This window comes from Trichechus manatus, unplaced genomic scaffold (assembly GCF_000243295.1).
Source record: "Trichechus manatus latirostris isolate Lorelei unplaced genomic scaffold, TriManLat1.0 scaffold00099, whole genome shotgun sequence".
Classification (NCBI taxonomy): domain Eukaryota; kingdom Metazoa; phylum Chordata; class Mammalia; order Sirenia; family Trichechidae; genus Trichechus; species Trichechus manatus.
The window spans coordinates 3,014,936-3,034,976 of NW_004444035.1; the positions used below are offsets into that span (position 1 = coordinate 3,014,936).

Sequence of the window (20,041 nt, forward strand, 5' to 3'; positions counted from 1 at the left end):
TTCCAGCTTGCGGTTTCTAAGTCTCGGCAGTACTGACGTTTTGAGCCAGATAACTCTTTACATGTGGGGCTGCGCTGGGCATCGCAGTTTACTGAGCAGTGTCCTTGGCCTCAAGCCGCCCGACCCCAGTAGTGTCCTTGCCTCGCTGTGACAATCAAAAATGTGTCCAAACATTGTTGAATGTTCCCGGGGGTCAAAACCGCCCCTCGCTAAAAGCCACTGTTCTAGTTTATCATACAGTCTAACTTATTATAAGCATTTTGTATTGTTGGGCGTTGTGTAACAATAAACATTTGATTCAAAGTATTTTTTTAGCCTATACTTTTCATTAGTTAGACAAAAAGACATGTACACATTGCATTTTAAATATGATCCAGACAGAGTTACTTACAAATCCCCTCACTGCGGGTACAGTGAATAACCATTCTCCTCTCCTCAGGGGATTGAGAAGTGGTTTGAGAGTCATCACTTAATCTGAACTTGTCCTTCCAATGTTTGAAATAATGATCTCACTTCCATCTCACTCACCTTCTGAGATCAGGGGTGCTTTCTCCCAAGTTCTCTTGTGATTCGGTGTGCCAACGTGCAACCTCTTTTTCCAAGTTTGCATCTTTACCCCCCAAAATTACCCACATAATGTTTTAAAATTTTGAGAATTCCGAACAGTCAATTAAAAATATGTCTCTAAAGACAGGTTAATAAAACTCTTTGCCCCCCAGCCCTCCGAGAGCCGCCAGCAGCGATGTTCTTCCACCTGCCTTTTGCTCCCTTACTCTGCCCAACCCGAGGAGCTGGGCCTCCACAACGCACAGAGTATGCCTCAGAGGGAAGTGTAAATAATATGGTTCCTCTATTTCCATAGAAATCAGCTTGCTTTTTTCTTTAAATTTTATTGCGCTTTAGGTGAAAGATAACAGCGCAAATTAGTTTCTCATTCAAAAATTTATACACAAACTCTTTTGTGCCATTGCTTGCTCAGCTTGCATTTTTTAAGGAATTTGAGTAGAATGGGACCACTGGCCTGCCTAGGCATCATGATCATAATGGATTCTGAGGCAAAAGGATCTAAAACAGAGCTTTGTTTGATTCAATGTTCTAAATTTAATTCTTTATAACCCAAAACAAACCAGTTGCTATAGAGTTGACTCTGACGCACGGTGATCCCATGAGTCTACTTCACAGTTCTACATCAAAGAAGAACCGCTCCTTACGGTTTTCAAGACTGGGACCTTTCGGAAGCCGATCACCAGGCCTTTCTTCCAAGGCACCTCTGGGTCAGTTTGAGCCGCCAACCTTTTCAACTAGTAGTCAAGCACATAACTGTTTGCGCCACCTAGGGACTCCTGCTAATTCTTCATAATAGGTACTTATTAGACATTTAATAGCTATGTGATTTTAGGAAAACTGAGCCTCAGTTTTCATATCTGAGTAATAATATTAACATATATTTATACACCAAACCCAAACCCACTGCTGTCGAGTATAGGTTACTGAATATAACCTATAAAGTATGATCAATCTTTTACATAAAAGTCCTTCTATAAATATTTTCTCTTCTTCCTCTCAGTATGATCACCACTGGATAACAAAGCATTTTTCAGTGGACCCATCTACTGGAAGGAGGGCAAATACACCATTACAGTGTTACTTAGGCATTTCAAAGCATTGAACTACTCGGCTTCTTTTAAGAAATCTAATTTTCCTTGTCAGAAAGAGAGGTGGAAAAGAGCCCTTGAAAAAATAATTGTAAAATATTCACTTTTTCCAACACTTCCTCCCACACTGACGGATGAAATGTCCAGGGAAATAATTATTCTCTATTTGGGAGGATAAAGGTTCGAAAGCGTGCTGGGATGTAATAGGATGCCTCGATGTCAGTAATAGGCTTGGGAATAGGATGCCTCCATTCCACATGGCACTATGATGAAATGCTCACATCTAAAGTTCTGCTTTCATTCTTGATGATACCCAATTGTACCAACGTTTTAAGAAATACAGAGTCTCTAACCTAGTCCTAAGCCAAAAAACCAAACCCACTGCCGTCAAGTCGATTCCAACTTATAGTGACCCCATGGGTTTCCAAGGCTGTAAATCTCTACGGAAGCAGACTGCCACCTCTTTCTCCCACAGAGCGGCTGGTGGTTTCAAAACCCCAACTTTCGGTTAGCAGTCTATCACTTTAACCACTGCGCCACCAGGGCTCCTCAGTTAATCTGGAGCCAGGCTACACTTCCACTCTAATTTCCCAATACTTTGCTGCGTATGCACTTGTAATTCTCGTCAGAAGAGAGTACTCCTGCTATTATCATTCATGACTCAGTTTAAATGCAACCTCATCCACTAACTGGGCCTTAACATTCCAGGGACACAACGGCTCTGGGGTATTGAACTGGGTTCCAACCCAAGACAGAGAAATCTTTTATTGGATTACTTCACATAAAATAGTTCACAAAGTCACGGTCTTAACCTTCTGGCCTTATGTGGCTTTGGATTTCACACCAAGGAAGACGGAGGGCTAACAGTAGCATTACAAGAAGGAACTTGAGGGGGGCAAATGGTGAGAGAGTCTGAACTTGTGCCTTCATTTGGGATACAAATAGAAAATATAGGCCTGACAGCTCCATGGAAGGGGAGGTGAGATAAACTATAAATGAGGGATCTCTCTGTCACGTTATAGAATGATACCTGTCCATCATCACAGTCTATGAAAACTCCAACTCTGTGCATCTGGGCTCTCAAGGAGATCCTTTTTAAAGGCGGAAAGCCCCAGAGGGTACAGTCCATCCCCATCACGGATCTTGTGAGTAAGACTTTATCTGCGCGAGCTTTGGGCCTGTCCTCTTGTCTGCTTGCGCCATCCTTGCATATGCCCAGCTGCCAGTTGGTCGCTTTTCCCACATCCACCTCCCAGTAGTGTCTCCCTGAGGCGAAACACTCCACACCCAACACCGTGGCGCTGAAGTCAAATCTCTCTGGGTGGCCAGGTGCATCCTGCTGGACATTTCCAAATCTGACACTTCTCAGATCTTCATATAAGACCAGACAAGGATGAGCTGTTTCGGGATCCAAAGTGATATGTCCTGCAGGGAGAGAGACATTTAGTTAACCTAGGTGGTCACCGAGGACAACGCCAGAGACGGATAATTTCTAACATGTAGGGCTTCCCAATGAGCGGGCACAAGTCTCAGGTACCGTTAGAGGAGAAGCAATTTAGGAGAGCCTGGGAAAATGAACCCCTAAGCTTTGCTTCAATAAATGGACATCATGGAGAAAATAAACCAGTTAGATGACGGAAGGGGATAAAATCTACCCGGAAGAGCTAAACAAAAAATAATGGATTAAGGACACGTTTAAAAGTTCCTTCAACACAAAGGCTATAACCACCCCCGCCCCCCAAAAAACCAAACATATTGTCATCGAGTAGATTCCGACTCACGGCAACTCTATTGGACAAAGTAGAATTGCCCCACAGGGTTTCCAGGGAGTGGTTGGTGGATTCAAACTGCTGACCTTTTGGTTAGCAACTGTAGTGCTTAACCACTGTGCTACCAGGGCTCCGCAGAGGCTGTAACTGGTATCTATTCTCACCTAGCTATCACCTGGGACCCAGCTCTAGTCCTCTAAAGATCTTCCAAGCCTGAACAGCCAGAAGCATCGGAGTTTCCTAACAGGGCAATTGATGCATGGTTCTTCCCTGTGACTGAGTTACTCTTCTCAGCTTAAATATCACCTAAGTTTGACTTTGAGGCCAAGAAATTGCTGCCAACAAGCCCTTGACATTTAGTTCAAAGAAGACTATGTTAGCGAAGTCTAGAAAACCTGTGAGAATCTTCCACAAAATCAACCTGAGAACAAAAAGAAAGCTTGATGTGATTTTCTTCTAGATGAACAAAAGAAATACTTTGTGAGTCTGCATTCAACTAGAGGACCTGCTAATGCCTTGGTAAGCCACTCCTTCCACAAACCTGGTGATTCCGGCTTTCTTCGTATCTCTGACTATTCTTTCTCTTGGACTTCTATATACTGTGATTTTTCCCAAGGCTTAGTCCTGGTCCTCTTTCTTTCTTTCTCTAGGTAACCTCATCTAGCCTCCATCTTAAATATCTTCTATATGATTATGACTCATTCATAACACAAACTGCCGACTGCTAGTTGGATGTAACATAGGAATTTCAAACATACTATGCCCAAACGGAACTTCAAACCTATCCTTTCCAGCCTTTACTTCTCAGTTCATCAAGCCATAAACCTGGAGTCATCCTTCATTTCTTACGTTCTCTAACATTTAATCCAGTAGCAAGTTCTACAAGTTCTATTACCAAATTAGCTTAAATCTCTGGACTTAACAGTCCGATTCACATCATTATTAGAGTGGTCTCAAAGACACAAGCCTTGAATTTCAAAGTTCAAGTTGTCTCAGACTCTGAGTATCTCCAGAAGATGAACAGAAACAAACGCAGGTTTTCTCTGGAAGAAGGCACATCTTCATTCCTTCTCTCCAAGAATTTCTCAAAATAACATCCAAGAAAAAAGGGAAGTTTCCTATCAGAAATCATTAAGCACACACCCACAAAATAAGAAAAGCACTACTGAACAAGGGTCCAGAAACAGATCTGTGAAGAACTTTGGATACTGAAATGATCAGAAACAGACTCTAAAATAACTGCGCTTGCAATGTTTGCAGAAAAAAGAAAAGCTTAAAGATATTTACAGGATATAGGAAATTAAAAAGCAAGACCAAGCCAATTGGACAAAGAACCAAATAGAATATCCATAAATCAAAAATGAAATGAATTACATAAAAAAAAGTCAGTGGATGATTATAAGGAAAGAAAGCTACAGGCCGATATCCTTCATGAGCATAAATGCAAAAATTTTTAACAAAATATTAGCACCCTGAATATAAGAATATATAGCAAATGGATGAGACATCATTATAAGTGTCTATCTTGAGAAAGCAAAGCTGGTTCCACATTTGAAAATCAATCAATATAGTTCACCATAGTAACAGTTTAAGAAGAAAAAAACGTGAACATTTCAATAGATAAAGAAAAATGCAACTGATAAATTCAATATCCATTCATGATAACAATTTTTTGCAAACCAGAAATAAAAAGGAAATTCCTCAACTTGATGAAAGGTAACTATGGAAAACCCTACAACTAACACTATACTTAAAAGTGAAAGACGTAAAGCTTTCTTTCTTCCTAAAGGCAAGAACAAAGCAAGTACTCTCACCACTCCAATTCAACATCATATCGGAGGTCCTAGTTAGTACAATTAAAAAAAAAGAAAAGAAAACCCACTGCCGCCGAGTCTAGTCCGACTAATAGCGACCCTACAGGACAGAGCAGAACTGCCCCAGAGAGTTTCCAAGGCTGTAAATCTTTACGGAAGCCGATTGCCACATCTTTCTCCAGTGAAGCGCTGGTGAGTTTGAATTGCCAACCTTTCAGGCTAGCAGCCGAGCGCTTTAACCCCTGCACAACCAGCGCTCCTTAGTATAATAAGGGAAGAAGAATACAGAAAAGACATACAGATTGGAAAGAAAGAAATAAAACTATCTACATATCCATAGATTACATGACTATCTTTGTAGAAAATACCAAAAAATTTATAAAAAGTCACTAGAACTAATGAATCAGTTTAGCATAGCTTTAGGAGACAATGTCAATATACATTAATCAGTTCCATTTCAATATACTAGTAATGAACTAGAAAGAAATGAAATTTAATTACAAATATAGTTTGTAAAATACAGGTACAATAGCACTAAACAACAAAATACTTAGGGGTTAATCTAATAAAATATGTGTAATATCTGTATGTGGAAAACTACAAAACATTGACAAGAGAAATCAAAGAAGACCTAAATAAACAGAGATATACCGTGCTCCTGGACTAGAAGACTCAATATTTTCAAGATGTCAGTTCTCCCCAAATTGATCTATTGACTCGGTGTAATCCCAGTCAAAATCCCAGTAGCCTTTTTTTAGTTTTAATGAATCAACAAGCTGATTTTAAAATTTATGTGGAAAAGCAAAAGGACGGAATAAAACTATTTTAAAAAAGAACAAAGTTACACTACTTCCTATAATCAATCAAGGCAGTGTGGTATTGGCGAAAGAGTAGATATAATGATCAGTGGATCTATTAGGATTCAGAAATAGACCAACTCATATTTGCCAATTGATTTTCAACAAACATGCCAAGTAAATTCAGTGGAGAAAGGATAACGTTTCCAACAAGTAATGCTGGAACAATTGGACAGCCATGCGCAAAAAAACAAAATGAGGGACGTTTGGTAGATTGGGTTGTACTATACCTTGAACCATATATAAATATTAACTCTAAATGGAACACAGACATAAATGTAAAACCTAAAACCTCTAGAAGAAAATCTTTGTTGGAGTAGGCAAAGATTTCTTAAAACTCATTGTTGTCAAGTGGATTCCGACTCATAGAGACTCTATAGGACAGAACAGAACTGCCCCGTAGGGTTTCCAAGGCTGTAATATTGATACAGAAGCCGACGGCCACATCTTTCTCACAAAAGATTTCTTAGCTAGGACACAAAAAGCACAAAAACCACAAACCATAAAAGGAAAAAAAAAAATCTAACAAATTGGACTTCATCAAAACTTCTGCTCAACAAAAGATGCTGGTAAGAAAATGAAAATACATACAATAAAAAATAAAGGTTCTAATGGGGAAAAAATGGAAATGAAAATACAAACCACAGACTGGGAATAAATATTTGCAAAACACACATCTGATAAAGGACTGGTAACCAAAATTCATACCGGAAACTCAGAATTCAGTAAGAAGAAAACACGCAGCGCAATGTAAAACGTGTGGCAGGGATTCTGACTGAATCTTCACCACGAAGAGACACAGCTGATAAATAAGCACACAAAAACATGCTCAACGTCACCAGTCATTTGAGAAACGCAAATTAAAATAAAAATGTGACGCCACCACATACCTGTTAAGTTAGATCTAATAAAAAAAAAAAGCTGACATGAAATGCTGGTGAGGATGTAGACAAACGAAAGCTCCATACATTACTGATGGGAATGTAAAATGGCACCCACACCTAGGTATTCCACCTAGAGAAAGAGACGTATGTCCACACAAAAATTTGCAGGTAGATGTTTTAGCTCAAAGCTGGAAACATCCCAAGTATCCCTGAAACTGTGAACGGATAAATTGTGGTATACAGTATTTATACAATGGCATAGTACACAACAGTAAAAAAGAACTCCCAATACACGCAACAACTTGGATGTGCCCCAGTTGCACCATGGTTCAGTAAAAGAAATCAAACTCAAGCAGCTACATAGTCTATGACTCCCCTGACAGGACATTCTGGAAAAGGTAAAACTACAGGGGCAGGAGATATAAGTCCTTTGTCATACATGCTGAAACTTTTTTTCCTGGAAATTTAAAATTTTTAAGAGGCAGAATCTGCCTGGAATTATGTTTCCAGGGCTGGGAAACTGGTCAAGAATTTGCCTCTCAGTATAAAAGCTTCACTGCCATCCAGTCTATTTTGACTCACAGCAACCTTATAGACAGAGTAGAACCGTCCCACCGGGTTTCCAAGGCTGTAATCTTTACAGAAGCAGACTGTCACATTTTTCTCCTGCTGGTGGGTTTGAACCACCAACCTTTCAGTCAGCAGCCGAGAGCTTAACCGCTGTACAACCAGAGCTCTTCCTATAAGATCATACAAGTATTTTCTTATATAGTCCCTAAATAGTCTTAGGTAGCATATTAAGAGCTTAAATCTTTTTATGGTGGAATGGTCACTGAATTCTCAAATACAAAAAACACAGCGGCAGTTTCCCATAATCGTGGATATGTGTCCCAACTTACTTTGGAGAACCCTTAGCAATGGGCTCATTCCTGTTACTTGGCATAAACTCAGATCTGTGATGCGGGCGGGCTCTAGACACTGAAGCAGTAGTGACTCAGTCCTGTGAAGAAAGGAGAAGACACAGGTGACCTGCCCAGGCCCCAGGCCCCTCCATTTAGAGGCGGGATCTCATCAGACAGATTCCATTAGTAGATATGTCCTTCCCATCCCTATCTCAACCTCCCTCCCCTGGGCACCCCACACACCAGACTCTAAAATGAAAACTTACCTTTCCAAAGAATATCTTGCATGCTAGAGGAGAAAAAAAAGCAAGGTTACTACTGGGTAACACTGATTAGGGAAAGTCAGGAAAATGCTCAAAATCAAGGAACGACCACCACGTGAGGGCAGAAGCAGAGGATGGGGTTATACTGCCACAAAAAAAATGCCTGGGGCTACCAGGAGCTGCAAGATTTTCTTCCCCTAGAGCCTTTGGAGAAAGCACGGTCCCACCCAACCCTGAATTCTGACTTATAGCCTCCAGAACTGTGAAGAATAAATTTCTGTTGTTATCACTTTGTGGAGGAGCCCTGGTGGCACCGTGGCTAAGCACTTGGTTGCTAGCCGAAAGGTCGGCAGTTTGAACCCACGAGGCACTCCTGGGGAGAAAGATGTGGCAGTCTCCTTCTGTAAAGACTTCAGCCTTAGAAACCCTATGCGGCAGTTCTACTCTGTCTTATAGGGTCTCTATGAGTCGGAATCGACTCAACGGCAATGGGTAAATCCCTTTGGGGTAATCTGTTAAGGCATTTCTAGGCAGTCCTAGAAAACTAATACAATCAATGTTCATGTATTTTGGGTAACCAAGAGTTGAGCAGATGGAGGGATCTGCTAAGGTGGGGGAAGGGAGTCAGAGCCAGGTCAGGAACCGAGAATAACTGGGTCATGCTACCTACCCTGTTGGGAACTACGCTTGGGTCTAGAGCTGAACTGCTTCCCGAGGGTTTGCATGTAGACGCTTCTGAAGCCATAGCCAGTATGGATATGAAGCCTTACAGTAGTAATTTACTTTCTGAAAAGGCCATGCATGTCACTGTGCAGAATTTAAAATGTACAATTCTATGTAAATACATCTTTTGTCCTTGATTCCCAAGGCTGCCACTGATTACAGTGTGTGTGTATCTTGTCAGGGACGGTCTGTGAATGTTAACCAGCATATACGTATATATAAATACATTTTTCACTAAGAAAAGCTACATTTTTCTTTTTTACTTAATGAGGTATCTTTTTTTGTGTGTGCTTTTGATGAAGATTTACAGAGCAAATTAGTTTCTCATTAAACAATTAGCACACATATTGTTTTGGGACATTGGTTACCAACCCCATGACGTGCCAGCACTCTCCCCTTCTCGACCTTGGGTGCCCAATCACCAGCTTTCCTGTCCCCTCCTGCCTTCCCGTCCTTGCCCCCGGGCTGTTGTGCCCCATTAGTCTCATTGTGTTTTATGGGGCTGTCTAATCTTTGGCTGAAGGGCGAACCTCTGGAGTGGCTTCACTACTGAGCTAAAAGGGTGTCCGGGGGCCATACTCTCGGGGTTTCTCCAGTCTCTGTCAGACCAGTAAGTCTGGTCTTTTTTTGTGAGTTAGAATTTTGTTCTACATTTTTCTCCAGCTCTGTCCTGGATTAATGAGCTATCCTGAAGATACCCTTTTAGTGCCTATAAACAAAAAAAAAAAACCCTCATTGCCGTTGAGTTAATTCTGACTCATATAGAACAGATTTCTTCATTGTTTATGGTTGCAGAATATTCCATTTAATGGCTATCTCATTATTGACTAGTCAGTTATTCACTCTATTGAGGGATTATCTAAATTCAAACCCACTGTTGATAATTCTAAGGTGAAAAACCCTATCATGAAACAGCATTACATCATCCAGTGATCTGATGGCGATTTGCTCTTGTTGGTGACTGGAAAATAGCTACACAGACTTCAGGTATGGTTGAAGACCACTGCGTGTTTTTTTGGGGGGGTGGAAATGACCCCTAAGGAGCACCATTCACTTCTCATTTCTCAAATCCCGTCATGGAGGTTTTTCCGGAGTCTTACGTGGAGCACTGCTAAGGCGGGTTCCCCACACTTCTTCTCCAGCTCTGCGATGACCCCCTGGAGGCTGCGGATCTGCTCCGAGAGCCGGGCTTCACTCTCCTTCAGTTTGTCCATGCTCTCTCTCGCCAAGCGGCCCAGTCTCTGCACAGGCATCTCCAGATTACTATTCAACAGCTGGGTAACTTCTCTGAGTCTCTAATCTAACCATCTCTTTAAAAACCAGCTTTTTCTGTCCGCTGCCCCAGAAACAGGTTTATTCAGGTAAGGCTCTGCTATCTCTCTGTGTCAAACTGGGCATCTCTCAATAGAAATTCGATTATTTGACACAATATATCTATGTTGTTGTGGACATGTGTTCATGGAGTCACTTATTCAGATAAAAACAATCTGAGCCTCGAACAGATCGCTTTTTTTTTTTCCTGCTGTGGCATTTTATTCAGAAAGTTTCCTACTTCCTTCATTAAATTAAGATTAATTAAAAGTGTATTATAATTATAAATTCAATCCAATCAATCAATAATAAGAACTAAAATGACTCAATGGCAACTAACAAGAAGAACAACAAAGGATTCAGTGATTAGTAAAGCCAGTGACGGCGATTTTGTTCTACCTTCCAAAGATACTCCACCTAGGGACATGGAACAGATGTTCATATTAGCTTTTCCATAAAAATTACCTAAGATGGCGTATTACGTCACTGACCTGTCAATTTGCTTTGTTCTTAATAATACGCTCTTCGGGAGCATTTATTATCCATACACATAGAGTCTGTTGTCCTTTTTAAATGCTGAAGATATTCCATTGTATTATATGTAACAACTTACTTCCTGAGCCTCATATTGATGGTTACAGGTTGTATCTAATCTCTTACTATCAATAAGTTAATAATAGCTGATACTTATTGAGCACTTAATATGTAGAAGACACTATTTAATAAGTTTTATGTAGATCGTCTCACTCAATCCATACAACAATATTATAAATTAGATGCCCTTACTATTCCTGTTTTACAATTAAGGAAATTGAGTCAGAGGTTATGCAACTTGTCCAAAACCACCTAGGAGCTAGGAAATAGCAGAACACAGATAGGCACTTCATTAATCTGGCTTCAAAGAGCACCTCTGAGTCATGGCTCTATACTGAATCCGAGTTTTACAGTTTTACCTTACCCATGTGCCTTTTTATATGTGTGTAAAGATATCTGCATGATAAATTCTCAGAAACAGAACTGCTGTGTAGACATATACATTATTTTAGTACATCTGTGGTTGTCATTGGATGTCTTATTCTAAAATTAGCACAATGTCCAGCTCCTCTTTCTCTCACTTCTCAAATATTGTGAGGAAGTAGTTTTCAACATCTTACCTGCAGAATTTCCTGGGGCTTCTCCTCTAGCTCGGTGGCAAACTTGATCAGTTGATTCAGACTGGCTTCTTTCATGTTTAGGTTGAAAAAGCACCCATGCAGTCTCAGGAGATTCATCTCATTCTCTTCATTCAACAACCGGAACCTTATCCTATATTCAGACTCAATCATCTCTTTAAAATTCTGCTCATCCTCCTTCACCATAGATACAGATATGATAGACTTCAGGTTAAACATGACAGATTGACCACAAATGTTATCTTCTTTCCATCTCTAACTCCAGTAAAGAGACAAGGGAAATATAAAGTATAAAGGAAGAAAATAAAAGGCAAAAATCCCCAGAACACAGAGAAGTTTGTAGTCAAGATCAGCCAAGACATCAAGACAATCTTATAACAAGAAATGCAGATGAAGCAATGTTAATTGATCAGGAAAAACTAAGAAAGCTACAATCTCAAAGAACAATGAGGAGGAGACCAGGAAAGTTGGAAGGCAGCACCAATGAGATTTGTGATGCTTCTGACATGCAGTGTGAGACAGGGAGTCCAGGATGGATAACTCCAAGGTGTTTAGACTAAGCAACTAGAAGGATGGAGTTGTCAAAACATAGAGGAAAACTATGCAGGAAATAGGTTCTGAAGGTAGGCAGTATACCAAGAGCTCAGTTTGGGGTGTTACTTAATACAGCTTTTTTAGCCATGCATGGTCTTGTAACTCCTACACAATGACTGGGTGGGACGAGGCAAATAAGGTGCTTGTGGCTTACCAAGAGGATTGGACAGCTTGTTGATAATGCAAATAAGGTGCATGGCACCCTTGTGGGGGTGGGACCATGCAAATAAGGTGTATGGAAACCTAATGAGGGAATTGGTCAGTTTTGCCATCCCGCTAGGCTTAAAGGGAGCCAAGCCCAGAAGCAGAGAGGGGACTTCACTACCAACAAGAAAGAAGAGCAGGGAGTGGAGTGCGTTCTTCGGATCCGTAGTACCTGCACTGAGAACCTCCTAGACCCAGTAGAGACAGAACTGTACCATCAGAGAAGGTGCAAGACTGTGAGAAGCAGAGGCAAGCAAGGCAGAGACACAGCAGCAGCAGCAGCACTAGGAGACCAGTACGATATGGCACAGTGGGTTTCCTGGCCCACAGAGCGAGGAAGCTACAGTGGGCTTGTCAACCCACACAGCGAGAACGCTGAGTGCCTTCAGGCAGGAGGCTTGCTGGCAGAGTGGGGTGACTCTGGGCACCTATTGGCAGCCCTATAAGAGTTCTGTAACACTTGCCCAAGCAGGGCAGAGGCCGGGGCCCAGCGGGGCCAAGAGCTGAGAAAGGAGGCGTGTCCTGAGGGGGCTGAGAGAAGCCTGTCCTAAGGGGAGCAAGAGGAACCTGTCTACAGGGTGTCAGGAGGACCCTGTCTTCAGGGGGCTGAAAGGACCCTGTCCTCAGGGGGCGGAGAGGGGCCTGTCCTTAGGGGGCCAAGAGGGGCCTGTCCGCAGGGGGCTGAGAGGAGCTGAGAGAGCTGCCCAGCACTGAAGAAGGGAGACGCTGCCTACATGCTTCCTGATCCTCATCCTGCATTGTAGCCTGTTGAGCCTGATCCCAAGTTTTTACCTGTTACTTCCCTAATAAACCCCATAATCATGAGTATTGTCTGTGAGTTCTGTGTGGCCACTGCAATGAATTACCAAACAAAGCAGAGAAGTAGAGAACATCATGGGAAGGACGGCTGAGAAAAAGGTTGGAGGCTGGAGGTATGTCTGACTTCCACCTCATAGGGATCAGCCTTGGGCTGATGCTGAAGGTGATTCTCCTCCCTCCTGAAGTTAGGGGACCTCTGATGCCACTGTCGCCATTTTTACAGATATGCTGAGTTTGAATAATCAAAGATATCCAAGGAGAGATGCCAAGCAGAAATTTTGACCAGAAAGCCTGTCATTCAGAAGTCTGAGCTGGGGATATACATTTGGAAGGAGTCAGTTTAGAGATGATATTTAATCTCATGAGATTCCATGGAATCAAGATGTACCAATAACTTTACCATTTCTCACCACCTCGACCACCAGCTTCCCAATTCTCCTTGAAGTTTCTCTGGAGTATTACAGAGCCCCCTGTTGGTACACAGCCTCCTGTTGGTGCAGAGCCTCCAGCTGGGCCTCCCCACCTCTGCTTATGCCCTCCTACTGTCACACTCCCGCTACCTCGCGTTAGCCGCTGGCGCGTTTTGTGAAAATGTGGAAGTCAGATCAATTCACTACTCTGCTCAAAACCTTCCGGTGGTTTCCTATTTCATTAAGGGTCAGCTGTCCTGTATGACTTGGTCCCTTTGTCTTCTGATGTCATCATCTGCTGGTCTCCTGTCACCCTGCCCCAACGAAGTACACACAAGTCTTGAGGCCCTTCCCTCTGTCTACAGTATTCTTCCCCAGGAAGAATGAATGGCTCAATCCCTCACTTTCTTGAGTCTTTTCTCAAATGTCACTTCCTGAACGGCAAGGTCCTGCTCACCTTACTTAACAGTACACCTACTCCATCACTCTTTCCTGCTTTTTTTTTAAAAAAAAAAAAAATTATAGCACTTACTGTGTGTTTTTGATAGTTGTTATCGAGTCGATTTCGACTCATGGCGACCCCGTATGTGCAGAATAGAACTGTGCTCCATAGAGTTTTCAAGGCTGTGGTTTTTTGGGAAGAAGATTGCCAGGCCTTACTTCCGAAGCACCTCTGAGTGGGTTTGAATCGCCAACCTTTTGGTTAGTAATCCATTGCTTAACCATTTGTGCCACCCAGGGACTTTTACTTACTGTATAACATACTTAAATTTTTTGTTTGTTTGTTTATCTCTGTTAGAATGTACGTTCCCAGGCGGCAGAATTGTTTTTTCTACTGCGGAGTCCCTACTACCTAGCACAGTCTCTGGCAAGCAACAGGACCTTGACCACTGGGTGGGTATTTGATGAAGAAAATGGGAACAGTTGAAAACATCTAGCACAGCCGGCAATTCTCCTTCCCCACCATCCCAAACTAGAGATTGATTCTTCTGGAAAATTAAAACTAAGAAGACTTAGAAGAGAGTGGAGCATGAAGATAGCATTTGAAATCAGAAGTGAAAGCGTGTGTGATGGATAGTGGGACACTCAGTTTGGACAGCAATCCTCCAATTTCCCTTTATAGAGGTTTCATGATTTGTATGTCCAGCACAAATACACGAGGTGCTAATTTTCCTAAATCATTGTTACAAACTCTGTTATCAATCTTTTTGATCTTTGCCAGTCAGGGTTGCAAATGCCACCACATTAACAATTCAATATTTTTTAATTTGTATTTCTCTTACCATAAGCAAAGTTAAGGATCTTTTTGTGTATTTAGAAAATCAAAAAAAAACAGACCCGTTGCCGTGGAGTCCATTCCAACCCATAGCGACCCTATAGGACAGAGAACTTCCTCATAGGGTTTCCAAGGAGCGGCTGGTGGATTCGAACTGCTGACCTTTTGGTGAGCAGCCACAGCTTTTAACCACTGTGCCACCAGGATTTCTGTGTGTTAAGAAGATATTTGCAATTTCTTTTCTGTGAACTCATTTCTTTGATCATTTTTCTATTGGATTTCCTATCTTTTTCTTATTGACTTACGAGCTCTTTATACACTCAGAAACGAGCACTTTTCCATTCTATAGACTTCAAGTATTTTCCCTGGTTTGTCATTTGTCTTTTGATTGTGTTACATTACTTGCTACCTGACATTACTGGTAATTTTCCACCCGAGTTTCCAGTTAAGCACTGACCTGAATTATCTCCATTCTTTCTTGCTCATCAGCCAATATGCTTTGAGCAATTTCAAGTTTCTTCCTCAATGTGTTCAACATCTCTTGAAATAGCTTCTGGAGAGAAATATATCACAGAGTTCCAAGTAAATAAATTGCCTTACAACAGCTGGATTCTTAACCTTAGACAATAGAAGGGCCAAACAAACAAAAAACATCAAACCAGTTGCCGACTAGTGGCCGACCAGAGGGTTCAGATTCCTGGCGACCCCATGTGTGCAGAGTAGGGTTTTCATGGCTGGGACCTTTCAGAAGCAGATCTCCAGGCCCGTCTCCGAGGGGCCTCTGGGCGGGTTAGCACGCCTCCGGGTGGGTTTGAACCACCAACCTTCCAGTTAGTAGTCCAGCCATTAACCATTTGAGACACCCAGGGACTTCCTGAAAGACCTGTCTACAGGTTTTTTTAGCCTTGATGCTGAAGGGCTAAACACAGTACTCGTCTTATATTCTTTGATAAACATTTAACTAAGGGAATGACCCAAGGGGAACGAACAGAGCATCAGTCCCCGCAGGAGGAGGTGGCGGCACGGCCAGAGCACTCCGGGACCTGCGTGGAGCTTACCTGGTAGTTCTCGGCGGCCTCGCCCACCGCGTACACCACGTGGTGCTTGTGCTCCTGGGATGGGGCGCACTTGACACAAAGTGTGACTTGGTCATCATCACAGAACAGCTGCGGAGGTTCCAGGTGCTTCTCACAGTAGAAATCTGGGATGTTGCGCTGCAAACGGAGGCTGAGCCTTTCGGACATTGGGCAGGGGTTCCTAGGTCTCCTTCCGATGTGGAGTACTCCCCGGCACTGAGGACAGGAGGGATTGGGGGGCTCCCCCGTGTTCTGCAAGGACGTGGCAGGTGCGGCGCCCACAGGCAAGCATCAAAGGCGCAAGGAAGACGTACCTGCGCGCATCTCGGACTGCTCAAGTCGGACGACAGGGCAGAACGTGCTTGGGTAAGAGATGGAGAGTCACACCAACCGCCTAAGCGTAGGAGGGCTCTCTCAAGTTGTCTGACAATTTTAAGTAATAGCTTGAAACTGAATTCAGCGACAGCATGGCACAGAACTTACCTGGAAGTCACTGGAAGGCACTGTGCTAAGGTTTGGAGGAACTTCCGGGACAAAAGAGAGGCAAAGTGGGTCGCGGAGGCGCAAAGTTTAAGGAGGCACTCACCTTCCCGGCACTTGCATCCACCGGAAATTGAGGGCCTTTTTGGTGCCTCCTTAAGAGAGAGCGGCTCCCTGGTGGCGCTGTGGTTATGAGCTGGGCGGCTACCAAAAGGTCAGCAGTTCGAATCCATCAGCTGCTCTTTGGAAACTCTATGGGACAGTTCTACTCTGTCCTGTAGAGTTCCTATGAGTTGGAATTGACTCCACGGCTGTGGGTTTGGTTTTGGGTTTTTTTAAGGGAGAGCAGCTTTGGGTGACACATTTACGGAGGCAAGGTCTTCCTTGAGTGCCTCCTTAAATTTTGCACCAAAATACCTGTCTTGTCTCACCTTGTTGTTGCCCTGGAGTCCCTAGAGGACAGAGGAGAACTGCCCCATAGGGTTTCCAAGGAGCAGCTGGTGGATTCGAACTGCTGACCTTTTGGTGAGCAGACACAGCTTTTAACCACTGCGCCACCAGGGCCCTGGTGCCTCACCCTCGTCCCAGACATGAAAGGATATTAAGAAAAAGAAAAGAAAGAAGACAAACAAAAACCTAGAGAATGAAGTCCAAAAACACTTTGCAAAAAATAGAAAGGGAAACTGGGCATGCTACTATTCGGTCAGCTGGTTATGTTTGTTTATTTTTTTGTTTTAGGAAACTAACAGGGGACCTATAATCTCCTACATACCCATTTCTGTGTCCAGACAATTATCTGATTACCTGTGATTAACAAATCTACCTCTTCTCAAAAAGCATTATTTTAATTCTATTCTTAAATGTGTTACCTATTGAATTGTGGGACACTGTTCCCCAACCAAGAACTGCCTTAGATGACTTAGTTTCCTCGTCTTATTCCTTGTTGGGTGACACCATCATACCGAGTAGTAATTTCTCAGAATCCTCTATTCCCTTAACGTTTGTCCCCATTCCCACTCATTAACCAGCACTTTTGACATTATCCAAAAAGAAACCAAACCCGTTGCCGTCCAGTCGATTCCAAATCATAGCAACCCTATAGGACAGGGTAGAACTGCCCCCTAGGGTTTCCAAGGAGCCGCTGCTGGATTAGAACTGCAGACCCTTTGGTTAGCGGCCGAGCGCTTAACCACTGTGCCAACATGGATCTGATTCGTTTCCAAACTCCCAGACGTTCTTTTCTGAATTTATTAACTTCTTCCACATTCCTCACCCTCTCGCTCCCACCCAAACTCTGTCATTACTAGACTTCCTGCGCGTTCATTCTTTTTTTTCTTTTTTATTTAATTTCAGAATTTAGAAGTTGATTAATCTTGTGCATATGATCTTTTTGTATTTTGTTGGCGTTCATCTTAAAGCGGCAGTTTTTAAAGTGTAGTCCGCAAGACTTGCCTTGCCTTTTTCATTGTGTTGACATTTGCAGTGAAGACAGATAAAAGTACTGGAGCCTTACTACTGATCAAGGAAGTGACATTAAACAGTACTAGTAAGCATGACTGTGTTTTTCCTCTTTATATACTTGCATACTACAGGTTTTAAAAAAAGGAAAGAAAAAAAAGCCCGTTTTCATCAAGAATATCCTTACATCTTGATGAAGCAGTAGAATATTAAATCTCAACCCGAGTGCAGGATTTGTTTATTAACTTTTACTTAATAATAATATTTAATATTCTGGAAACTGCATGAAGCATTTATGCTGCATACGGAAATACAATGATTGTCTCAAGGAAAAGCAAATCTGTGATTGTTTGAAGTGGAAGTTACACTAGCCACTTTATTTCGTAGAACATTTTTACTTGAAAGAACAACTCTGACAAACTATGGTATTCAGACTCGGTAATTTGGAAGACGTTTTCTCAAAAATTAATAAATGACCGTGTCATTTCAAGGAGAACAACTGAGAGCATTAGTTGCCAATGATAAAACTTGAGCTTTAAGACAAAAATTACAATTTTGGAAAACTTGTATGCACTCCTGTAAGCTTGACAATTTTGCAATACTTAATCTTTCCTGAGGAGAGTGGTGGTGATTTTAACGAATGTGATTTTTGTTTAATATTGTCTAGTGAAATGTATCCACATTTAGAAGATCTGCAAGCTCAGTGCACCAGTATTTTGCGAGTGACCAGTGCACGATCATACAAATTATGCAAAAGTTGAATTCGAAGTATAAGACAGACCAATAGATTTGAATGTAGTCGAATACAAAGTGTTCATTGATATGATTTCAGGGGGCAAAAATCACAATGATCTTTGAAAGCGATTAGATTTTCCAACTACCCATCTGTGTGAGGTCAGATTTTCTTCATATACACAACCTATCGCATATACACAACATATATATAACACTTGTTGCTAAACATATTGCAATAGATGAGATGCCAGAATAGGTATTAGAAAATATGTGTCTTCTGATAAACCAGAAATTACAGAGATTTGCAAAACTATAAAACCATGTCACTTTTCTTAATAATTTTTGTTTTCAGACATAATACATACAAACAGAAGCTTACTGAAATCGTCAATAATTTGAGTGTAAAGAAGTCCTGAGACCAAAAATTTGAGAACCATGGCCTTCGAGGACTTAGTCACTAAAAGTAAGATGGCTGTATCAAAAAGTAAATGCATTTGTAATTTTAGTTACAATTTTGTACTCCAGGCAATGTATGAGAAAACGATCAAGCTTTTGAATTTTGCCCACTTGGTTGGTAATAAACGTATATATATACTATATATAGCTAGGTAGATAAACATATCTATAATATCCGTATCTCTCTAAATTAGACACATCTAAAGCTTCCACAAATACTAAGATCTTGATGTATTTTCAGTTTGCGATTATTTTATTATGAGCCACCAGGGCTCCATTTTATTATGAGCAAGGCTTTTATTTTCATGAACCATATATTTGAGCCGTTTACCCGTTTTCTTCTATCAGGCGTTTTGGCATTTTTCTTCTCAGTTTTAGAGATATTTATACATTTAAAAAATTAATCCCTTGTTTGTTTATATAAATTGCAAACATTTTATCTCAAGTTGTCACTTGGCTTTTGAATTTGCTCTAGCTCTTTTTATTGCTGGGGTATTTCAACTCCTTCCTGACTTCCTTTGTCTTGCCTGCCTGGACGAGTTCTAGACTAGTCCACTGAAAGAAGTGACCCATCACCAGAAGGAACAGACTCAGCAGCAGTAACATAGCTGCCCATGCCTTTCCTCCCCTCCTATAACCTTCATTCTCTCGGTTATCAATATCCTATAGCTGATACCACTCCTGCTTCCCTGGTCTGTGTCTCAGTGCCCTTGTTTGGCTCCACAGCCTCTTGAATCTCTACATTTGAGGTGCTTGAAGCTTCATTCTGGTCCCCTATTCCGGTTCTACTGTCTCTCAGTAGGTAATCTCATTCATTTCTAAAGGTTAAGGCAAGTACCACTCTCCATGTTAAAGCTCCAACCCAGATACAGAGGTCTCAACTCATTTGCAATGGAATGTCTAATAAGCACCCAAAATTAACATATCTAAAACACTGCCCTGGATTTCAACCCACAACCTTTCTTACCCTAAATGCCCATTAAGATTCATTCATTTAGAACCATAGTTTAAACCACCAAAATTTCACCATCTCAGTTATTGTTTTCCTAGTATATATTCTACCCAGCCACTTCCTGCCTCCAGCTCCTCTCAGCTCAGCAACGGCAATATACTATTTTAAAACCTAAATCAAGTCTCTAATAACTTCCTACTGCACTTAGAATAAAATCCAAATGGCTAACCA

The 20,041-nt window shown here is 41.7% G+C and overlaps 1 protein-coding gene across 1 annotated transcript; it reads right to left on the reverse strand.

The window, feature by feature from the left end:
* Positions 1–2,493: 2,493 nt before the first annotated feature.
* TRIML2 (tripartite motif family like 2) lies at positions 2,494–15,897 on the reverse strand. Its single transcript, XM_004382803.1, has 7 exons — positions 15,712–15,897; positions 15,111–15,206; positions 11,333–11,527; positions 9,968–10,108; positions 8,148–8,170; positions 7,879–7,979; positions 2,494–3,080 (listed from the first exon to the last, which is right to left on the reverse strand). Exons 1-7 carry the CDS (start codon positions 15,895–15,897, stop codon positions 2,494–2,496), a joined length of 1,329 nt encoding a protein of 442 aa, XP_004382860.1.
* Between the last annotated feature and the right edge of the window lie 4,144 nt (positions 15,898–20,041).